At 32.5% G+C, this 23,069-nt stretch overlaps 2 protein-coding genes across 2 annotated transcripts in view; one reads left to right on the top strand and one right to left on the bottom strand.

Moving 5' to 3' along the window:
* The window catches only part of LOC127724131 (transient receptor potential cation channel subfamily M member 8-like), an 83,566-nt gene extending 78,568 nt beyond the window's left edge, over positions 1-4,998 (top strand). Inside the window, exon 33 of the mRNA XM_052230993.1 lies at positions 842-4,998. Coding sequence (XP_052086953.1) covers positions 842-949 — 108 coding nt within the window. The 3' untranslated portion in view covers positions 950-4,998. The remainder of the gene's footprint in view (positions 1-841) is intronic.
* Positions 4,999-14,394: 9,396 nt separating this feature from the next.
* LOC127724134 (heat shock 70 kDa protein 12A-like) lies at positions 14,395-19,865 on the bottom strand. Its single transcript, XM_052230999.1, has 6 exons — positions 19,744-19,865; positions 18,723-18,798; positions 17,753-18,073; positions 17,005-17,227; positions 16,362-16,520; positions 14,395-15,923 (listed from the first exon to the last, which is right to left on the bottom strand). Exons 1-6 carry the CDS (start codon positions 19,833-19,835, stop codon positions 14,854-14,856), a joined length of 1,941 nt encoding a protein of 646 aa, XP_052086959.1. The 5' UTR covers positions 19,836-19,865; the 3' UTR covers positions 14,395-14,853.
* Between the last annotated feature and the right edge of the window lie 3,204 nt (positions 19,866-23,069).

The following is a 23,069-nucleotide window of genomic DNA, read 5'->3' as shown; positions in this document are numbered from 1 at the left end:
GGCCCAATTTTCTCCAGTGGGTCAATCTCATATCCTCTAGTTTTGGCAGCAAACAAAATAATTGATACTGAGTTTTTAGATAGTACGTCAGACCTTTTCAAGTTTAGATGCCTATGATATCTTGCTCTGACATTCTATTTCCATGTTGTCTAGTTTATGAGTATTGTTATATCATTCTGTATGTCACAAATAAAGCAGCCAATAAAGTTTTGTTTATATCTGTCAGAGTCTGCAATTTGGAATTACTGTTTTAATCAGAAATACTGTGAAAAAGTAAATCTGTGATTACTTTAGCAGGAGGAAAAATCTAGCAATTTTCATGCCCTCTACTGTCCCTGCCATAAAATTCAAATCTTTTGCTTTTTGAAAATTTAAACCCGAGACAATTTATTCCCTTCAATTCACTGTTGACAGTAATTATTACCTGAAAAAAATGGTGTTGCCCCACTTCCACTGAGGAGACATATTACTATCTGACTGTTTATTCAGCACAAAAAATTGTATACACCAAGTCTACTACACAATTTACTTTAAAGATTGAAATGAAACTTGACATACATGCTTGCCACCGCATGTGCTATTATATCATAAAACTTTGTCTATTTTTCAAGTAATTATCAAGAACATTGTAATACAAACTGTAGTTTTACACACCAAATATAATAATGAACATTTCATATACATAATGTAGGCTATAAAGACCAAATTTCCAACACCTTATTTCATTCTGTATCAAAAGTTAACATGATGTCTAGTAACACTAAAAATCAACAATTCGAAAAAGTGTCTTTGCATCAAAAACAGCAGTCCTTAATGAGAAGTGCTTTTCTTTTCCTTACAGGAAACTGTGAGAGTAACATGGAAAGAAGTATCACCTAATGTGAAGATATTTGGAAATGAAGGTGTTATCGTTCAAGAAGCTGCTAAAATTCAAGATGCTTATTACTAATCATGACTTCTACTTGTGTATATGTAATGATTAATGTTAAGTAAGAAACCATACCAAGAAAGAAAGTGATGTATGTTTTTTGCCAGTAATTCTGCAAAAGTTTTATGCTATAACTATACAGTGTTAAATTTGAGAGGTTTTATTATATTATTTTATAAAATAATTGTTTTAAGCATAATTGTTGAATTTTTTTCAGTATTGATATCTTAATATTTTTATCACTATTTTGTTAGTTTGTTTTTTCATAATTTATTAGTTTGGTTTTTTTTGCATTATTTGTTGTTAATTCATTTTTAATGATAATCAGTAAGAATTTTCATAGAAATTCTTATGAGAAAAATTACTTGTAGATTGTGACCAATTCAGTTTAAATTAACTTACACATAGTTTTAGTTGTAAGACGTAGATGATTTTATGAGTGTATTTCTCTCCAGGAAAATGGAGGATAGGGGTTCCAATGACTGTTACTACTCCTTTTTTCTAATTATTTTAGAATCACACTTAAATTAATGAAATAAAGGCTGGAACCCCTCCTGTTTTCCTCCTTGTCTTTGTATTCATTTCATTTTATTGTTCTCTACTTATTTTATAATTTAAAAATGCCCACTTTCAAAAATCTGGATTGCTAATGTTAAGTCAGAAACCATACCAAGAAAGAAAGTGATGTGTGTTTCTTGTCGGTGATTCTGCAAAAGCTTAATGCTATAATTATACAGTGATAAAATTGAGAGGTTTTATGATATTATTTTATAAATTGTTTGTTTTAAGCATAATTGTTGAATTTTTTTCAATATTTATATTTTAACATTTTTTATGACAATTTTGTTAGTTTGTTTTTTCATAATTTAGTATTATTTTTTTTGGCATTATTTGTTGTTAATTCATTTTTTAATGATAATCAGTAGGATTTTTCTTAGAACTTCTTACGGGAAAAATTACTTGTAAGTTATGACCAATTCAGATAGTTTTAGAGTAAGATATTTTGTGAAAATAGATACAGATGTTTGTTAAGTTATTTTTGTTTCCCAACCACTGTTGTTTTTTTTTTTTAAATGACATACAGTCATATTTGTTGTTAAAGATAATGTAAATGATTATTAATTGAATGATGATTGTTTAGTTCTAAATGATCAAGGTGCTGGTGTGAAATTAGTTTAGTGTGTAACACAAGGATAATATATAAGCAGGTTATCTATTTCTTAGCCAATTTATATTTTTTCAGACCAAAATATTTTTTTTTAATATTCAGTATTCAATTATGACTATAAATTTCCTTGCTGTTCTTTTGTTTTGCCTTTGCCCTAAAGTAAAAAATGCAAATATACTGGATTACAGAACTAAGACAGAGTCTCTTTATTTTTTGGTGGATCATCAAAAGAGATCTAGAGGACAACTGTTTGTTCCCATGATGTTTAAACATCATTTGAGAATTATACTCTTCAACTATATTTTGAGGGATACATCATTATTTTATTAACATTTTCATGTTTCATCATGCCTGATCATAAATAGAAAAAAAAAAAACTCATCAAAGATACCAGGCTTATATAAATTGATATTTGTACACTTTTTAAAAACATATTCATCATTTAAAAAAAAAACCAACCATAATCATAGCAAGTTTTGTTAAATTTACTTTGTCTCAAGTTAAAACCAAAGAAGAAGCTGTGATAAAACAACTTTAGGTTTATGTTACTTGAAATCATAATTGTGCATTATTATATATGTGTTATTTATAACTTAATTATGATTTATAATGTAAACTTGGGAGTCATTTTATATGAATTATAATCATATACTTGTGAGAAACAAAAGTTATAAGTTATCCTTATTCTTTCATTGATTATCTCCATTTAGCCCAGCTCATTTAACAAGACAATTCAAATATTTTCCTCAGACACCGATGTTTTCATTGTGGAGTCACCCCTTGGGTATTTTGTTGAGTTAGATTGCTTGATTGTTGCTTGCATAACGTCCATGTGAAGAAAGTAACCTGACTAATGTTTCCGAATAAAATTTGTAAAATTGACAATTTGACAAATGGTAAACTATGGTAATGCAGGGCTTAATATATGATGTAGATGCAATGGTAAGGTGTATCACAAAAATGTATAAAATCTAGATGGGATCATTTTCATTTTTTACAAATTTCCCTTTTGAGCCCACCGAAATGTACAACCTACTGGTACAATGCATCACCTAGACAATTGTGCTTATGTAGTTGTAAAATCTAATGATAAATGAAAAAGAGAATATGTCTGTTTTGCATTAAGACTAAAAAGTTGAAAAGTATAGAAGCTTCAACTTAAAAATAGTTGATAACAACAAAAATGAGAAATTGATGGGTTTGTATTGTAATAACATAAACAGTACCAATTTTAATGCACCAGATGTACATTTTGACATTTAATGTCTCTTCAGTGATGCTCGATTTGTCATTGTCAGTAGATGATGACGGATTGTAAAATTTTCAAAAATTATTTTAAAAATCATTTGATAAAATATTGTTAATAAGATGTGTTAAAAAAATTGTAACCAACAAGTGATCAAAAATAGTAACAAATTAGTGTTCTTAATAGTCATAAATTGATTCTTTAATTCCAAATGTCAAACTTTTATTGATCTCAGTTTTTTTCTGTTGCCTGTGACAAAGGTCACAAATTGCGAGACATAGGATTCTAATCTAGCTCTGGTAATGTAAGCTCTTCATAAAAAGCTTCATATATGAGCTAACTAATCCATATCTTAGTTTAAGGTGTCTGTTTAGTATCTTTCTTTTGTCCTTGATCTCATTTATAGAGGTCAATGACCATCTTACTAAACCATTTTTATCACCTGATTTTTTGAAGCTATTATGAATAATAGGACTTCATTTGGTTTATAGTAGCTATAGTAAGACATTGATCTTAAAGACTTTTTAAGATAGAACTCAACCATATTAAGTAAAGCAGGTGAGTTCTTTCTCTGTGTGCACTCATATGTGTAATTTGTTTTTAGTGTTTTTTTTTATTATCCAGCTTCATTAATACCTCTCTTAATAAATATTTTGTATATCATACTATCATACAAATATTTTGGATATCATAAGTCCTTGGACTATTATTGTACAAAAAGTACACCTAGTTGTCTGTTTATGTAACCTCATCCTTTTATAACTATTTTAAGAGGGTTATAAAGTAAAAATGATTCAGTCACATACTGCCAACTTTCCAAAATCTATGGAGGGTTTTAAGAACACGAAGATTTAGTGCATAGTGCATCTCTTATACATGTCATAAGTGTTTCTATGGTTATGAATGAGTACTTTAAATTCAGAAATTATTGCTAGATATTTATGTATGTGAATAATGCAACTGGGTGAGAAAAGCAATAATAGAAACTCCCATTCTGCTATTTGATAGATATATCTATATGCAGATATTCCTATAATGGCAATAATTATCTCACATTTTTGTCCATTCTTCAAAAATTGCAATAATACATGCAACAACTTCTGAATTTACAGTACATGTATATATGCCTAAATGTCATACTAATCGTTTGAATGTCTGTTTTGAGGTAAAAACTTTACATGATTGGGGATCATAAGAGTCACATCAACACCTCTCATTTGGGAAATCCCTCATGCTTTGGGAGAGTTGGCAAGTCTTGAGTCTCCTGTTGAAATAGTTCTAGCTTGTTTATCTTTCAGTTTTTACCATATTCTTGAAACTTATATTTGTTTTGTGTAGTTTTTTATATTGATAAGATTATTTTATGACATGTCCTATTATAAAAAGTATTTTTTAAGTGTTAGTGATCTCAAAGTTTTAAGAGGTTTGATTTTTAATTGATAAATCGACTGTGCGAGACCCTCATGAGTAGTCAAGGTCGTTAAACACCACTTAGTAGTAGTACTTGATAGATGCATTGCTTAAAATTGAATAAATGAAGGTAATGTTTGATATGATTGACTTCCAAATCATGGATATACATATTTATATCATATATATTATTTGTTATCCTTGCTAATTTATATAGAAATAAAACCATCTCCATTGTTTATTACATGAAGATTTTTTTGATACGCCTAATAACGTGACGTATTATGGTATACCCTTGTCCATCCATCCATCCATCCATCCATCTGCCCGTCTGTCTGTCTGTCCATTCTCAACATATTGGACAATAACTCAAAAGTGTTTTAACCTATTTTTATGAAACTTTGGTGAATTGTTTGTAGCTATTGATGTAAGCTCCTTTTCGATTTTTAAAAAGTTTAGATTTTATGTTTCCGAGTTATGGTATTTTATTCATAAAAAATGGGGGATTTTCCAGTTTTTATACGCCCGTTTACCGGACGTTTTATGGACTACCTCTGTCCGTCCGTCGTCAACATGTCGGACATTAACTCAAAAATGCTTTCACCAATTTGCATAAAACTTTGGTGAATTGTTTATATCTATTGACGTGAGCTCCCTTTCGTTTTTTATAAAATTTAGATTTCACGTTTCCGAGTTATGGGGTTTTATTCATTAAAAAAAGGGGGATTTTCCAGTTTTCGGACAATAAGTCAAGAATGCTTTCACTAACTTGCAAGAAATTGTGGTCAATTGTTTATATCTATTGACATGAGCTCCCTTTGGATTTTTATAAATTTTAGATTTTACGTTTCCGTCTTACAGGGTTTTATTCATAAAAAAAGGGGGATTTTCCAGTTTTCGGACAAAAACTCAAAAATGCTTTCAGCAATTCTTATGAAACCTTGGTGAATTCTTTGTTTGTATTGATGTAAGCTCCTTTTAGAAGTTTATAAATTTTACATTTTACATTTCTGAGTTATGGGGTTTTATTCATTAAAAAAAGGGGTGATTTTCAAGTTTTCGGGCAATAACTCAAAAATGCTGTCACCAATTCTCAGGAAACTTTGGTGAATTGTTAATATCTATTGATGTAAGCTCCCTTTTTATTTTCATAAATTTCTAATATGACATTGAGAATTAATTGAACCTTATTTGTTTATAGTCTGACAACAGATATACTAAGTATTGCACAACAGCAAGAAATCTTTAAGTGAATATAAATTCAATTCATATAACCAATTTCAAGTTCTTTGACTACATTTATTCAGAAACCTATAATATGTCAAATATTTAATTACAATCCAAATTCAGACCTGAATCAAGCTTGAATATTGTGTCCATTTTTTCCCCAACTGTTCAGGGTTGGACCTCTGTGGGTGTATCTAGCTGCGCTCAGCGAAGCAGGTTTTTTACTATTACTCCAAAACACTTTGAACAATTTTTTATGAAACTATGATGAATTGTTTATATATGTTGACATAAGTTCCCTTTTGGTTTTTTAAATTTTCTGATTTTTGTCCCCCCGCACAATGCGTTGCGGGGGACATGGAAATACTGGGCATCAGTCTGTCCGTCCGTCCGTCCAGTCTTGTTAGCGCTCTCATGTGTACAGTTCTTGCCAGATTTTTATGACACTTATATCATAGGTTTGTATTAGCAATGTCTTGGATGAGTTTCGAAAATCAGTGCCGATCAATTATTTTTAAAAGAGTTATGCCCCTTAGAAACATTAATTATATGGAAAATTGCATCGTTAGTGCTCTCATGTGTACAATTCTTGCCAGATGTTTATGAAACTTATATCATAGGTTTATATCAGCAATGTCTTGGACGATTCAAAAATCAGTGTCGATCAATAATTTTTAAAAGAGTTATGTCCCTTGGAAATATTGATTATATGGAAAATTGCATTGTTAGCACTCTCATGTGAACAATTTCTTTCCAGAATTTTATGAAACTTTTATCATAGGTTTATTTCAGCAATGTCTTTGACTCTTTCGAAAATAAGTGCTGATAAAATATTTTTAATGGGTTATGTCCCTGGAAAATTAATTATAACAAAAATGGCATTGCATCTGCTCTGAAGCCTTTATTTCTCTAAGATATTTATAAATTGTTTTAAAGAACAAGTATTTTAGTTATTGCCCTTGTACTTTGGAAAGATATGTACATAAGGTTAAGATGGGCAATGCAGGGGACATTGGAACTCTGTTCTTTTATATATTTTGGAGTATTGGGGCTTTATTCATAAAAAAGGGGGAATTTTCCAATTGTTTTTTTTTACATTAACCTAAAAATGCTTTGAGCAGTTGCAGTTTTCATGAAACTTTGGTGACTGGTTTATATCTTTTAAAATAAGCTCCCTTAAGTTTTTTCATAAATTTCTGATATGACATTTAGGAGTTATGGAACTTTATGGAGCAGCTCTTTATTTTTTATAATTTGACTGTCAAAAAAGGGAAGAAGATACAAGAGGGGGAGCAATAAATCAATACAAAATTAAAAAAAAAAAATAAATGCAACATCATGGCCAATTGAAGAATAAATTGAACAGTACACAAAACACTTCATAGAAAAAGATCATAATGCTAATTTCTTATCCTGATCCGCAAAATGCAAATTTATATGGTTAGATATCATTAGCTTATGGATTATATGTGCATGATTTATGATCAATACTTTTTAGGTCTTATTTAATTTATATGAGGTTTATGAAATACAACCCACAGTGGCGGATCCAGGAGGGGGTGGGGGGTTGCTTTGACTTGTTTATCAATTTTAGGTAGTTTTTATTGAGCCTTTATGATAAAAATACAGAAATATCAATGAATAAAACATCCAATCTGTTTACAGATGAAGATTTACACTAGTTTATTCTATAGCTGTCTAAGCTTATTATGGACTCAATGCTTTCAATATTCAATTTGCCAAAGGTCAGCAGGTTATTATGAACTTTTCAAGCTGGACTATTCATTTTGCTAATATTTAATATTTTAAAATAGTCTATTTAATGAATATATATTTTTTTTATTATCTCACAAACACATTTTCAGTGAAATGAATATAACTTTAGTACTTTTCCAGTAACTTCATTGTCACCACAAATTATATTGTAAGGTTTATTGTTATTTGAGCACATTTAGTATACTGTATTATAAACTCTTATATATACACACCCTATAATCAGATGTTATTTTCTGTGTTATGCCTTTTTAATTTGGTCATGCACAGCTCCTGCTTTGTTGTTGCATTTAATCTTAATGTTAGTTGTACAAGTATCAATTGGAGACTGAATAGTTCGAAATTAATTTACAGCCATTCAAGTGAAAAGGATTTACCAGGCAATAGTTTTTTTCCTAAAGTTGTGCATTTCATTTTTATTTTTTCCATGAACAGCAACCACCCTATCTAAAATCTTAAAAGGCTATATCTATATGAAACATGGTATATTGTTATAGTCTAGTAAACAGTTATATATTTGGCTAGAATGATCTAGTTTGTAAGGATCTTCAAGAGTTTAGAACCATGACAGTTTCTTCCTGTTCAAAAGGGATATTTTCATTGCAACACATCCTGCATGGTTAATTTCATTTACGTGAGATCCAAATATGCATATTTATTTACAATGTTCCATGACAGGAATATTGTGTTCTGCTTGGCGAACAGTTTAAGCTATTTTACTCACTTATGTTTTATAAATGAGATCAATGATGAAATTGCAGTAGTCTACCTATGAATATGGCAATTCGTATGCATCATCTGCAGTACACGAATTAACAACCAGTGATATGTAGCCCAATGTTATTTTCTGAATCTTGTGTACATATCATGTATGTAAAAACTCGTCAAAGATGAAAGGCTTTTCAATTGAGTCGACAGTGTGAGTAGTTCGTCCATAAAGTGCATTTTTTTTTTATTTTCGTGGTTTCCATTGTTCAATGATTGTTACTTCATTATCTTTGTTAATCTTATCACGGCTAAATGATTTAAAGAATAAACAAGGCTGTTATTGAAACAATCAAATACAGTGAGGTTGGGTTATCCTTACCTTGTTTAGGCACTTAAAGGATAGGTCTGGATGAGCTGTTATTAAAACACCCAAATATCTTTCGCAGTGCTCTGTCACACAAACAAATATAAAAACTTTGCCATATCGGACTTATAATTTAAAAAGTTGATATGATGTAACAGATTGCAAGTGGGTCAGCATTTTCAATAAACTGGAATAGGTGGAAAGACACACTAATTATCAAGTCACAGTTTTAAGATCACTGGAAGGGGGTTGTAATTGCTGTAGAAATTTGATTCATTCACTTGAAATAAATACAAAACTCGTGAGCAGTATCCTTGTTAATGATGTCTACTGGGGAAAAATCAGTAGTAATTCGTAATCAATAGAATGAGGATTTGTATAGTATTATAAAAATCCTTGATTAGAACATAGATTATAAAATACATCTATGATTATAGAACGACTAATGTTTTCGATGCATCTTTGTCAACATATTGACACAGTGCGCAAAAATATCATTTTCTCGATAAAAATACTATTATCAAATCAATTACTTTCTTACAACGGTGAAAAAATATATTTGGGTGACATCACCCTTGTGGTCATCTTGAAAAACGTCTCGGTGTTTTTGAATGGCATAACCAGTATAAAAAAATCTGATGTAATTACTAATGTGACTCCTTCAAATGTCTGCCAGTATCCTCTCTTGATTATATAATGTACTATAGGGCAACTTATATTGTGATATTTTTAAAATGAATTCCACACTCGTACACGCTTTGATGAAATTATTTCAGTTAGTTTCGTCAGATTATTTTAAAACTTTGAAGAATAATTTTACATAAATAGCCACATTTGGTGATTTTTGCATACTATCCAGATCGTTACAATTAAGTTTTACAGCTGCATTTTCGATTTAGGATACCTATTTTTTTCTCGCCTGCGACTTGGGGATTACAATCCCGCGACGGCGGTATTTATTTGGATAAAGCTTTATATTTCAGAAGGTAGAAGACTTGGATGCTTCATATGTTGTATACATATACCTTACGAAGTTTCCATCTGTCATACGTCCATTGTCCTTGGCCTCATTTTCATGGTTCAGTGACTGCTTGAAAACAAGTACAGTTTTTTTGTCAAGTGAAATGCTCATTTATAATAGTAATAGGAAAACCATATTTGGTATATGGGTTCCTTGTAACGTCTATATGACCGCATTGTAAGGTTCACCTGACCTCGACCTCATTTTATGGATCAGTGATCAAGATTTAAGTTACGTGTTCAAGTCCGTATCTCCGATACTATAAGCATTAGGTCAACTATATTTGGTGTATGGAATGATTTTAAGGTGTACATGTGCGATTGGCAGGTTTCATCTGACCTTATCCTCAATTTTATTGGTTCATTGGACAATGCTTAGTTTTTGTGGTTTGGTCTATTTCTCAGATACTATAAGGAATAGAGTCACTGTATTTGGTGTATAGATTGATTGTTAGGTGTTCATGTCTCTTTGACAGGGTTCATAAGACCTTGATCTCATTTTCATGGTTCATTGTTCAATGATAATTTTTATACTCCACACAACAAGTTGCGGAGGGTATAATGTTTTTGACCCGTCCGTCAGTCTGTCAGTCCGTCAGTCCGTCAGTCTGTTTCTTGTCATCGCAACTCCTCTCAAACCACACAACATAATTTCACGAAACCTTTTTAGATAATAAGGACATACTATGTAGTTGAGCATATCGACAGGAAATTATGATTCAATTCTTTTTCTAGGAGTTACACCCCTTTGAACTTATTTATTTTAATGTACTACTGCTACAGTTTGTCATCGCAACTCCTCTCAAACCACACATTAGAATTTCATGAGACCTTTTCAGATAATAAGGACATACTACGTAGATGTGCATATCGACAGGAAATTACGATTCAATTATTTTTCCAGGAGGTACGCCCCTTTGAACTTATTTGCCCAATATACTACTGCAACCTTTTGTCATCGCAACTCCTCTTAAACCACACAACAGAATTTCATGAAACCTTTTCAGATAATAAGGACATACTACGTAGATGTGCATATCGACAGGAAATTATGATTCAATTTTTTTTCGAGGAGTTACGCCCCTTTGAACTTATTTGCCCAATATACTACTGCAATCTTTTGTCATTGAAACTCCTCTCAAACCACACAACAGAATTTCATGAAACCTTTTCAGATAATAAGGACATACTACGTAGATGTGCATATCGACAGGAAATTACGATTCAATTTTTTTCCAGGAGTTATGCCCCTTTGAACTTATTTGCCCAATATACTACTGCAACCTTTTGTCATCGCAACTCCTCTCAAACCACACAACAGAATTTCATGAAACTGTGTAGATAATAAGGACATACTATGTAGATGTGCATATTGACAGGAAATTATGATTCAATTTTATTTTCTGATACAATTTGTTTTCTTACACTTATTTTATTTCTCCAATGACAATGTGGGGTCCTGGGGTATGTGAGCGCGCTCACTAAGGTTCTTTAATTTTTTTTAATTTTATCAGAAACTATAAGCAATAGGTCAACTATATTTGGTGTATGGAATGATTGTAAGGTGTATATGACTGTCTGGTAGGGTTCATATGACCTTGGCCTCATTTTCATTGTTCATTGGTCAATGGTAAGATTTTATAGTTTGATCTGTTCTTCATGCACTGTTAGCGATAGGACCACTATATTACGTATATGGAATTATTGCAAGATGAACATGTTTGTCTGGCATGGTTCATCTGACTGTGACCTCATTTTCATAGAACATTGATAATGTTAAGTTTATGTGATACTTGTAAATCTTCACATCAAAGACTCAACATGAATGCAATGCTTTGTAAAACAGGCGTGTGCACTCTTTGTTGTCATATTTTTTGTCTGTTTTACCTACAGCGTGCAGTTTTCTTCAGTATTGTTAATTTCTTTTTTTTTTACTATTACTATCAATCAACCTTTCTTAATGACTCTCAAGTTTATATTCCCTACAGGATATCGTGTACTAGTGTCATTACCATTAACATGATTTTACAAGTAACATACCATACCAAATGTATTGCAAGAAGACCGTTTGAGTCTTACACATTGTCTTTTGTATCGACGAATTGCTGCATATTTGACATACCCTCCTCCTTTTATTCATAACAGTCTATTTCGACTCGGTCTAACCATTGGTTAAGTTTGGGAATAAAACATCATAATTTTATGGTTATGTATTGGAATATTTAATGGAAAAGGATTGGGATATTCAACCAAAAGGGGTTGATTTGTAAACGATACCACGGTTAATAATGTGACTGACTTCACTGCAATTGTTCTAGTTCTAAGGTTGAAATGCAATGTGACTAATTGTGTTTTTAATGACAAACTGTCGTTGAGACGTTACTTTTACCATCTTAAGGCATCAATTCTTCATGGTCACTTTCAACCACTGATACTAAAAGGACTGCTTCATACCTTGATCTTTTCCTCAATAATGACACAGATGGACGACTTCACACTAAAATCTATTACAAACGGGACGATTTCTACTTCCCAATTATCAATTTCCCATTTTCAGCAGTAACATACCCTCTGCCCCGTCGTATGGTGTTTACATATCTCAACTGATACGTTATACTCGTGCATGTTCACACTATACGGACTTCATATACAGGAGTGTGCTTCTTACGCAGAAACTGCTCCAACAGAGTTATAAGGAGGAGAGATTAAAGATGACACTCCGTAAATTTTATGGAACCATCACGAATTGGTTAATCTATACGATGTGTCTGTGTCTAAACTAACTAACAACATTTTTTACCACGTCTTGGATGTGGTTTACCATCTACGTCGTCTGGTCTGCTTAGTACCGAACGTGACCTATACCCGAATATGACGGTTTTGCCGAGTGTGAATTCGCATTGCTATAGGACGTGTCTCGGTATTTATATATCCAACATTCATGTATTTAGTTATGATGTTTCTTTTGTAAGTCCGGTTGGATATTTTGTTATAGTATGTTTTATGTACGCTGTTGGAGACGACGTGGTTCGGTATTTATATATCCAGCTTTGGGTCATTTTTTTTGTTACTTTCTTATACGTGTGGATCCGGTGGGTCATTTTGTGTTGAGTTGTTGTCTGTTTATTTCGTTTGTGGTTTGAATTCTGTATTTTTCGGTACATTTCACATATGTATTATTTGTCTGTATAGTTGAGTTACTCGTGGTTCGTCTACGGGGTTTTTGTTATATGTTGTTTGTTTTCATGTGTGTTTATTGTTTGGTCTTACATGATCTTGCCTTATATTACAGTTATTTTATTTTTATTTTCTATATGTATGTAAAAGTTCAGATAAAAAATCAGCTACTTCATTTATATGATTTTAAGTTTAAAGCAACTGTATGCACAGGCTTTTTTGTTTGCGCACAGTTTTGATTTCGAAGAGAGGCCGACATGGTTGGAGAATGCAGAGTGACTCCATTGCAGGTTCGGTCCCAATTTGATATTCTTGTGCGTGTCTATAGATAAAACAAATCTATTTTATTTTCAGAAATTTACCTATGATAATATAAACGTCATAAAAAATACGTCACTTTTTGTGACGTTCGTCCATTCATGTGACGCGCAGTTTATATTTCGTTTGTGGTGTCCTGGTGTGCTGTCGTAAATTCATGGGAGGTGTCCGCTGTTATTCTACGGTTTACATGTTGTAATGTACTTTTATATTATTTATTTATGTATTTCTCTGTGCTGAGTGTTCTTGCGTTTGTTTGTACTGTATTCCTGTCACGTAGTGTTGTCATCTTAACAGTATTTTTAACATTGCCGTATAAGCGGAAGGTTTGGCTAGCCATACAAACAGGTTCAACCCACCATTTTTTCTAAAAATGTCCTGTTCCAAGTCAGGAATATGGCAGTTGTTATCAGACAGTCCGTTTCTATGTATGTTGGCGTTTGCTTTAGTTGTTGTTCTGTGTTTCTGTTGTTCCGTTGTTTTCCTCTTATAGTTGATGTGTTTCCCTCGGTTTTAGTTTGTTACCCGGATTTGTTTTTTCTTAATCGAATTATGACTATTGAACAGCGGTATACTACTGTTGCCTTTATTCAACACAACTTCACGTCTCTGAACAATAGGCATAGCCACATCGTGTTCACTCGTGCATATAACGTCGCCGTTACCACAAAAAGAGGAAAGTAATCGTATAAGCATCCACCTACTTGACAACCTGAATGACCACTAACTCTCCACAACAAAATTTTGCATCATATATATATATGATGCAAAATCTTGCATCTAAAACGGAGGCATTGCACATTTACGTCTGTGAATATAAATAATTGAATGTGTTCTTTGACAGCGGTGAGAATATACATAAAATAAATCAAATATATATATACATGTGTGTACTGTTGAAGACAGTATTAGTATGCTGACTTATATTTGTCTTTTATGTTAACGTATCGTTGTCTCATTGACTTATTCCCTAAATGTATATGTCTTTTTATCCATAATGCTATAATTAGACAAAGGCCACATCTGAGGCGTAAATAAAATGTAAAACTATCTATTTCATTGTTTAATAGAGGTAATACGAATTTCACGGACATTTGCTATATGATATATTGACATGCATGTTACAGGTGCAGGATAAATATGAATGGCCCATTGTTTTCATTTTACCCCTTTACCTTTTCCAGTGTCTTTTATCATTTACGATCTCCATTGACAAAAATTGTATATAAGCTCCTGATCAAAAATATTAATGCCCGTAGACGTCTATGACTTGATGCAACAGTTCTAAAACGGAGGCATTGCACATTTACGTCTCTGGATATAAATAATTGTGTTCTTTGACAGTGGTGAGAATATACATCAAATAAATCAAATTTTGCAGAAACGGTTTCCTTTGTTTTTATCACCATTGCCTCAACTTCGATTTCTGTTCCATCAAATGATTAAACAGTTTATATTTACATTTTTTTTTGTGGTCTCAGATGGGGAACTCACTCCTTTTCTTAATGTCTTAGCTACCCGAGAAAATCAAATTTTGCAGAAACGATTTCCTTTGTTTTTATCACCATTGCCTCAACTTCGATTTCTGTTCCGTCAAATTTGAATCGAACTTGAACCTTCCGAGAGTTAGTATTCAAGAAACTTTTTCGGGATGAATGAAGTTCCACCACAAGTTTTCCTAGGTAAGAAGATTCTCGATCGGTAACAAACAAGGGAGCCTTGCCATCCGCAGTATAAATCTCAACAGTAACAGTCGACTGACTGTCTATGACTGGATAGTAAATCTCCCGCGCAAACTTTTGTCCAACTTCAGCTATTTGGTTGGATATGATATGAGTGTCGAAAATATTTCCTACAACTAACTGGCCATTTAAAACAATTCGCTTTTCAGGCGGATGTTTATCGGGATCGTAGTTATTACAACTTCTAACTCCATAGGTCTTTCTGATTACCCTTGCTTTTACCGTGTGTGGATTTCTTCCAAACAGTATTGCTCCTTTTAATACGGCTACATTAGCTTCATGCGGAATAATGATACGGAAGTTGGAGAAGTTGTTGTGTATTGCTTTTTGCAGAACTGGACAGTTTGCAAAGCCGCCAACTAGAAGTATTGTTTCTATTCCATATTTGTTTCTGCTAAGTAGGCACGTCAAACTTCTGATAAGTGCTGCAATGGTTTCGGCAAAATATTCGGCAAAGGCGTCTTTAGAAATAACCATCTTATCATGTATAATTTGAACGGAATCGGAAAACGGTGAATCTTGTAAATATAATTCGGGTTTTTTTTCGAATTCTTTTTTGATCGCAGTTCTAAGTGTGACAGGGAAAGACAACGTCACTCTATCGTCTTTTTCTGGGTCGAACACTATTTTCTTCCTTTCAAACGATGCAAGTAGATTCATATATTCCTCTGGATGGTTAGATCGGAATTCATCTATCACTTTAAAAGTAAAAATATTTCCTAAGTATTTCACGAATGAATCGTTTATTGCATTTGAACCCCAGTCCCCTCCTCTTGCTGACATCAACTCTCGCAGAACTCCGTCAGGTGTAGAGTGGAAACCAGTGATGTCTACAGTACCACCTATTAAAACATTTACAATGAATATTATTGAATATGAATATCTAAAGACGTGGGTTTGTTGAGTCGGTTTCAAGACAGTCTAATTTACTTATAGACTCAAAAATCGGAGTGATTTAACTGATGAGTAACTAACAATTCGATCCATCTATTTAAATAATCATTTTTATTTATTAGCGATCTGAGCAGTGTAGTGTCATCTGCGAAAAACAAAATTACACTGCCAATACTTTCAGCTTATGGCATATAATGGTCTACTGTAGTACTTCGGTTGAATACGTTAATTGTTCAGGGCAATTAAAATGTAAAAGAAAACGATAGTTCTGGGGCTAATTTCTGAACAAACTTCCCGGTAGTCACTGAAACATAATGCATATCACTTGCATGTGGATTCTATCGTATGATTTTTAAGTTTAACTTAAATACTAATATTCAAATTACCTCCAAGATCTACCACCAGATACTTTAATGTTGTGTCTTTTGCTGATGTTAGGGAGGGTGGAAATCCGATATATGTTTGTCTAGTAGTTGGTACGTGTTGGCAAAATATAGCAGCAGCTTCTGGTTCTAAAGCCAGACTGAGCTTAGATCCTTCGATCCCTGCCTATCAACAAACAAAAATTTCAAATTTTACAAATTTATCTTTGTCAAAAGATAAAAAGATTTATTAATCTTGAAATAACATTTTAACTTACTAAGAGATTATTAATTTGACTTTGATTGTATCTTTTTTTATTTTACATTTTCAACAATTGAGAGATTATTAGATATTTTTGAAGGAGTGTAACGAGAGGGTCGGACACATAAATACAAAGGGACCATGCATTTTCGTAAAACGTTTTCTCTGAATAATTTGTTGCATATGACAACTTGACGTGAACAACAGAGTCAGCGTACGAAAGCAACCTAACAACACAAAATGACATCTAGCTGCAATAAAACTATATATCTTTCTTAAACATTATAATTGTCGTAATTTATAGTTTGATTGTTTCATATCTGCCAACTAGTTAGCAAATATTAATTTTTGTTTTAACATGTTCTCGAATAACCTTTGAATGAAGAAGAGTATGCCTTTTGAAACTTGCCCTTTCAGCAGCTTCTCTCATAAACTGTTTCGCTTTGTCACTCCATATTGCAGGTACAGTTAACACAAAGTGAATATCACTTTCCTGTACGATGTCGATTTGTTGTTGAAGTTTCGTCATAATATCATTTTTCAGGAAGTAGATGCAGTAACAGAACACGTCCAATGCAAAAATCTCCTTTCCAGTGACGTCTTTAATTACTGTGAACCGGTTCAGTTTCTGTAGCATTAAAAATGAAAATGATTTTTTCCATATGTTATAGTCGTAGACTATCAGGTCACAAATAAAAGCTAATGTATTATTTACCTGAAATTTTTAACCATCAATCTTTTCAGAAAACAGGTTAACTAATGTCAGTTCACAAAAAGAGACTACGATACACACAAAAAAAGAAAGAAAATCCATGATAAAGTAATTATCTTGGACGTATGACCGACCTATAAACAAAAGATTTGCGTCTTACAAATGATCGGTGAATGGATAAGAAAAAATAATTATAAAGAGAATTAAAACACTTAAAATGTCGGGTTTTTTTCTGTGGGTGACATGATCTTAGGCTGCATAAAAATTTGTTTTAAAACCATCATCATTTCACGAATAAAAAATATATGGTGTGCATCGGCTGTTAGAGAATTTTTTGAAAAACTTATACAGGATATTAAATTGAATAACATGTTGGAGTAAGATGCTTATGATTTGTGTTTTTTTTTCTAGTCAGAAATATTAAGGCATATATATATTTACAGGCGATTCATACAGCATCATCTTGAATGACTTGAAGTAGTACCACAACTTGTGTTGCCTTGTCGGAAGGTTCGCATAATTATACTCAGCATCGTATCCGAAACTATGGAAAGTACCATCTGGTCGAAGTAAAAGATCCGACGGCATCTTATACGTCACGTGTCCATCAAAACGTGATATCCAGTTGAACGTCTGGATGTTCAAGGGATCTTTGTTGTAATCTGTGAGTAAGGATATGGCATAGCCTGAAAATGTAGTTCCAATATCCAGAGCAGCTACAAATGTATCCCTTCGAATCTCGCCTGTTTTTGAACTCGTGCCCTATCATAGAAAATAAAGTACTGCATGTGGTACTGAGTCTGTATAAAATTGATACTCTTTTTATGTATTTAATCATTAAAACTGATTTTTATCAATTCCAAATGGCGTTTAGCGGATTCATGAGGTCGTCTTTGTTCTCTCAAATATTCAATTTTGAACCTATCCTATGTATACATGTAGGATTTTTTTTCCACATACAAGTGAATGATTGACAAAAGAAACATAAAATAAATTAAGAAATATGAAAGTATGATTCCATTTGTTATGTTTTTGAATAGAAGGGATTGTCAAAACTAAAACTAAAATTCTCAATGTTTAAAGATATAATACTGAGAATTCACTTATCACGAGGTCTCTTTTGTTCTTGTCGCCGGAATAAAACCAAAATGCTATTTTTCGTGTTACATAGTTCATTGTCCAAAATTACTGAAGTTCTGCAATTCAAGGTAATCATGCAATAATGCAGAAATTGACGGTTACTGTAACGACCAAACTGGCTGGCAACATTATTGATTAATATGTGCATTCTTTTCGTTTTTTGTTTTTTGTTTTTGTGTTTTTGTTTTGTTTTGTTTTTGTTTTTTTTTTTATGTGCTTTTTAACGGAATCATGGTAGGATTTTCTTTGCATGACAAACAGTGAAACTTACAAATAGTCCTGATATTCTTTTACTAGTTCTGTTACTTGAATTTGAATCATTTGAACCTCTAGAATCATTGTGTGGCCTACAAGAAATAAGATTATACCAGTAAAGCATATCTCATAGTGGTGTCGACTATCGGACCATTTCGGAAAAACAGAAGCAGCATGGGAAAAGAAAAAAATGATGGTTTGGTGTTAGTGAAATTATTCATTATATTTCATGTGTTAAAAATTCAGGAAATTTTAAAACGTATTACTTATACATGGAGTTGAATATAATCGTCTAAACTATCTCGGGACAAAGATTTTTTTTTTTATTTTGGTGTTTTTGTTTTTTTTCATGCAATCATATAGAATTGTAATCTGTTTTCTTTCCATATTGAAACAACAGTTCTGATATTCTCTTCTACTAGTTTGTTATTTGAAAAAAAAATATTTGAACCTCTGAAATCAGTGTGTGGTCTGGAAGGAAAAGGATTCTTCAAGTTTAGAAAAATAAAGGAGATATGATTACCAAGGAGACAACTATCCAACAAAGACAAAAAAAATGATGTGAACAACCACGTTTCACATAACGGTCTTCAACTATAAGCAAAACCCATTCTGTATTGTAAGATGTAAAAAGACCCGTGATTAAAAATGTGAAAACTTTCAAAAGACAAACACATCAAAACCCATAGCAGTGTCGGATTATCGGAACATTTCGAAATAATAGAATCAACAACGAAAACTACAGAAAAAAAAAACAATATGGATATTTGTAATTGAAATTAATCTTATTAAATTTCAATTAAATCAAGTAAAACATGAAATTTATTGCGTAAATATAAGATTATGACATCATATTCAGGACAATCATTAATTCATCATTTTGTTACTTTTTCTACAATAACCTAAAACTGCTACTTGATTTTTTTCTGCATTGGATCAACATCAGATTGGTTATATCATTAATTCAACTAGACGGTTAAAAAGTGTGTTTGTATGGGAGAGGAGGTTTGAGAGGGATAAATCATTATTTTGTTTACCTCTTTGATCCTTTGTTTCTGTATCTTACTTGTTCCCCTACCTCTTCATTATCTTCAACCTTCTGCACTTGATTGCTTTGTGTGTTTCCCATTTGTCTTCAAACGTTTTGCAAAAACAAATATATTCGTGAAATATCCTCAATGGAATTCACTCAAAATTGTGAAAATATTTAGAAACTTATGTTCAGATTGATATAATTTAAATTAACGCTTAATATTTTAATTGTGAAATATAAATCAGATTAATACTTTGTTACCATAAACCAGCTGTTGTCTATTTTTCTGCAACCTTAAAATTCATTTTATATTTGCTCATCACAAATTTCTTTATATATTATGAATGTCAATACCATGTTTTTACGCCTTGTTTAGTTAGAGATGGGGTTTGATTGCCAATGAGACAACTATCCACTATATAGATATAAGAAGATGTGGTTTGATTGACAATGAGACAACTACCCATCCAAGTTACTATAGTTTGCTTTACTTTTGTTCCTTATTTTCATTGCTCTGTATGCCGTTCTTGCTTTCTGTATATTCTTTTTTCTCAGAGAACTCGATTTTTTTTACCGGATTATAGTTTTAATCGAATACCGCCTCCCTCAAAAAGAATTTAATTTAGAGAAGTCGATATTAATTTTGAAAAACTTGGAAAAGAAAACAAAATATTATAAACAACAAAACACCTTACCTGCTCCTCCTCAGGAAGTCGAATGCAGCAGTGCTTCCTGATCTATAACCTTGTTGTACTACTTGTATATATTTCGGCCAATATAAATGTTTTGGTACATACTACCTATAGGTATAGGTATATGAAAGTAATATGGGTTTTTTAAGTTTCGATGACTTGCTTTTTTTCTTATGGTAGGAAGCAAATAACACTGGACAAAAATTCTTAACAAAAAGTTAAAAATTTTAAATTGTTGACAGAACAAGTAAATGATGAAATTTCCACAGAGAGTACCATGTGTTCTTCTCATATTTCTTTCTTTCTTTCTTTCTTTCTTGCTTTCTGTCTGTCTGTCTGTCTGTCTGTCTGTCTGTCTGTCTGTCTTCATTATGAATGAATGAATGAATGAATGAATGAATGAATGAATAGGAAGGAAGGAAATGAATGAATGAAGGAATGGAGGAAGGAAGGAAGGAAATGATTGAATGAAGGGAGGAAGGAAGAAAATGAATGAATGAATGAATGAATGAATGAATGAATGAATGAAGGAAGAAAATGAATGAATGAATGAATGAATGAATGAATGAATGAATGAATGAATGAATGAATGAATGATTGAATGAATGAATGAATGAATGAATGAATGAATGAATGAATGAATGAATGAATGGAAAAAGACGCATACAAAATCTTTGAAAGGGATGTCATGTGATTTTTTTTGAAATGTAGAAAACTGATTCAACAGATTTAAAAAATATTCAAAAAGGGCGCTGTTCTCAGAAACAATAATACAACCGAAACATAGATATATGATTCCTGGTTTAAAGTACAAGTGAGCGCAGAACATACATTTAAATTGTTGTTAAATTTCAAATGGGATCGAGAAATTTCAGAAGGAAAAGAGAGAGGTAACAAAATTGATACTTGTTTTGTAATGTAATTATAGCTATTAGAAAGTACCAAACGTATGCATAAATTTTCGCGATTTTCGTTTATCCGCTAAAATAAGCGAAAATAAACACCCCGCGAAAATAACCCGCTATACGGTACGCAACTGACAGAAAGTTATAATCCGTTGTGTTCACTCTGATGGACACTTAATTAATAAAATTCCAGTTCTGAATCAATAGAATTGGCAACTAATACAATTGAATAGTTAATAGGACCAGAAGACAAGCTGTTTACGTAAATTATTTCGAACACAAGGGTGACCGGGATACAGTGATATGGTCTACATGGTTTTCTTTCGACCGGCATTTAAATCCTTGCCGAACTTGTGTGTGGGGGGGGGGTCCGTTTGGCTGAGCGGGATGATAAACTACGTAGCCAAGCCCGGTCAGAATGTGGACGTTCAATCCAATGCCTAGTGTGAAAGAGTGCTACGCTCTCAGAATGTTAAAGAACCCTGTTACAACTCCTTGCGTGGTTCGTAGGTGATATATTTCAAGGCAACATTTCTGATGCTAACAAATAAACATACCATTTTTTTCCAGAGGCATTCGAAATTTCCCGCCCTACATCCCTACCGTCCTTACTTGCATAACATACCAGTTGTATTAAATGTTAATAGTTTCTCGTCCTTCAATGTGCATGAAATAGTTGCCGCTAGACGTGAGGAAAGCAACAGTCAATCAATCGTAATTCATAAGTTTTCTGATACAAATAAGCACATTTCATTTGTTTAATACACAAGACGTGGAATGTATTGAATTCGTATATATATATAATCAGTTGACAGGTAAGTGACAAATTAACCAAAAAGTGATAAAAAATAAAGAAAAATAGTAATGTTATGAACACAAGAAAAAACATTCGAACTAATCAAAAATACAATAATAAAGTAAAATTGAGAATGGAAATGGGGAATGTGTCAAAGAGACAACAACCCGACCATAGAGCAGACAACAGCCGAATAATAAAGTACATGTTTTACCACCAGGTGTAAAAAAAAATATGCCGTAAGCATAAACTAAATTGCTTATAGGAAATCCGGAAAAGGTGATCAATCAAACTACAAACTCCGCGATCGTCCTGAATATGCATGAAATATTTGCCACTGGCATTAAACAAACAACAATCAATCATCATACGAACTTCTTCCACCACATACATTTGTATACATCCGAAATAGCCCCGCTCCCGGTAAACTGGCCTTAAGGTCGCACGGTGACCTATAACTTCTATGTCATTTGGTCTCTGATAGAGAGTTGTCGCATCTTCTTATTTTTATATTTAGATTTAGTAAAATCAGAATGTATAGTCTTTTGTGTAACATAAGCAGAAAATGTATTTGGCGAAGTATAAGAAAGACGACGTGGGAGTGTTGAGTTCTCATTGGTATAAGTCTGCAACACACTCCTGGCATATATGAATCTTTGAGGTTCCGATCCTGACCCCGTAGCTTGGACAGAAGGAAGGTTCTGACAGTACAAAAAAAAATGTAATGAAAAGTGTAAGAAAAGTTTAAATTGCATTGGTCAGTTACAACCCCACTTACAACAACATGAAGAAGTGCATTGGTCAGTTACAACCCCGCTTACAACAACATGATGAAGTGCATTGGTCAGTTACAACCCCGCCTACAACAACATGAAGAAGTGCATTGGTCAGTTACAACCCAGCTTACAACAACAGGAAGACGTGCATTGGTCAGTTA

Source organism: Mytilus californianus, unplaced genomic scaffold (genome assembly GCF_021869535.1).
Source record: "Mytilus californianus isolate M0D057914Y unplaced genomic scaffold, xbMytCali1.0.p SCAF_14, whole genome shotgun sequence".
Taxonomy (NCBI): domain Eukaryota; kingdom Metazoa; phylum Mollusca; class Bivalvia; order Mytilida; family Mytilidae; genus Mytilus; species Mytilus californianus.
This window is presented reverse-complemented; position numbering and strand designations above follow the sequence as displayed.

Bases quoted from the DNA above. Each gene is read 5' to 3' on its own strand.
- LOC127724134 (XM_052230999.1), bottom strand. From the start codon at position 19,835: ATGGGAAACACACAAAGCAATCAAGTGCAGAAGGTTGAAGATAATGAA. The intron at 18,074-18,722 runs GTAAGTTTCACT...TTTCTATGATAG, and splicing joins AAAGAATATCAGGACTATTT to GGCACGAGTTCAAAAACAGG. The intron at 16,521-17,004 runs GTTTCAAAAGGC...GTTGATAGGCAG, and splicing joins AGAAGCTGCTGAAAGGGCAA to GGATCGAAGGATCTAAGCTC.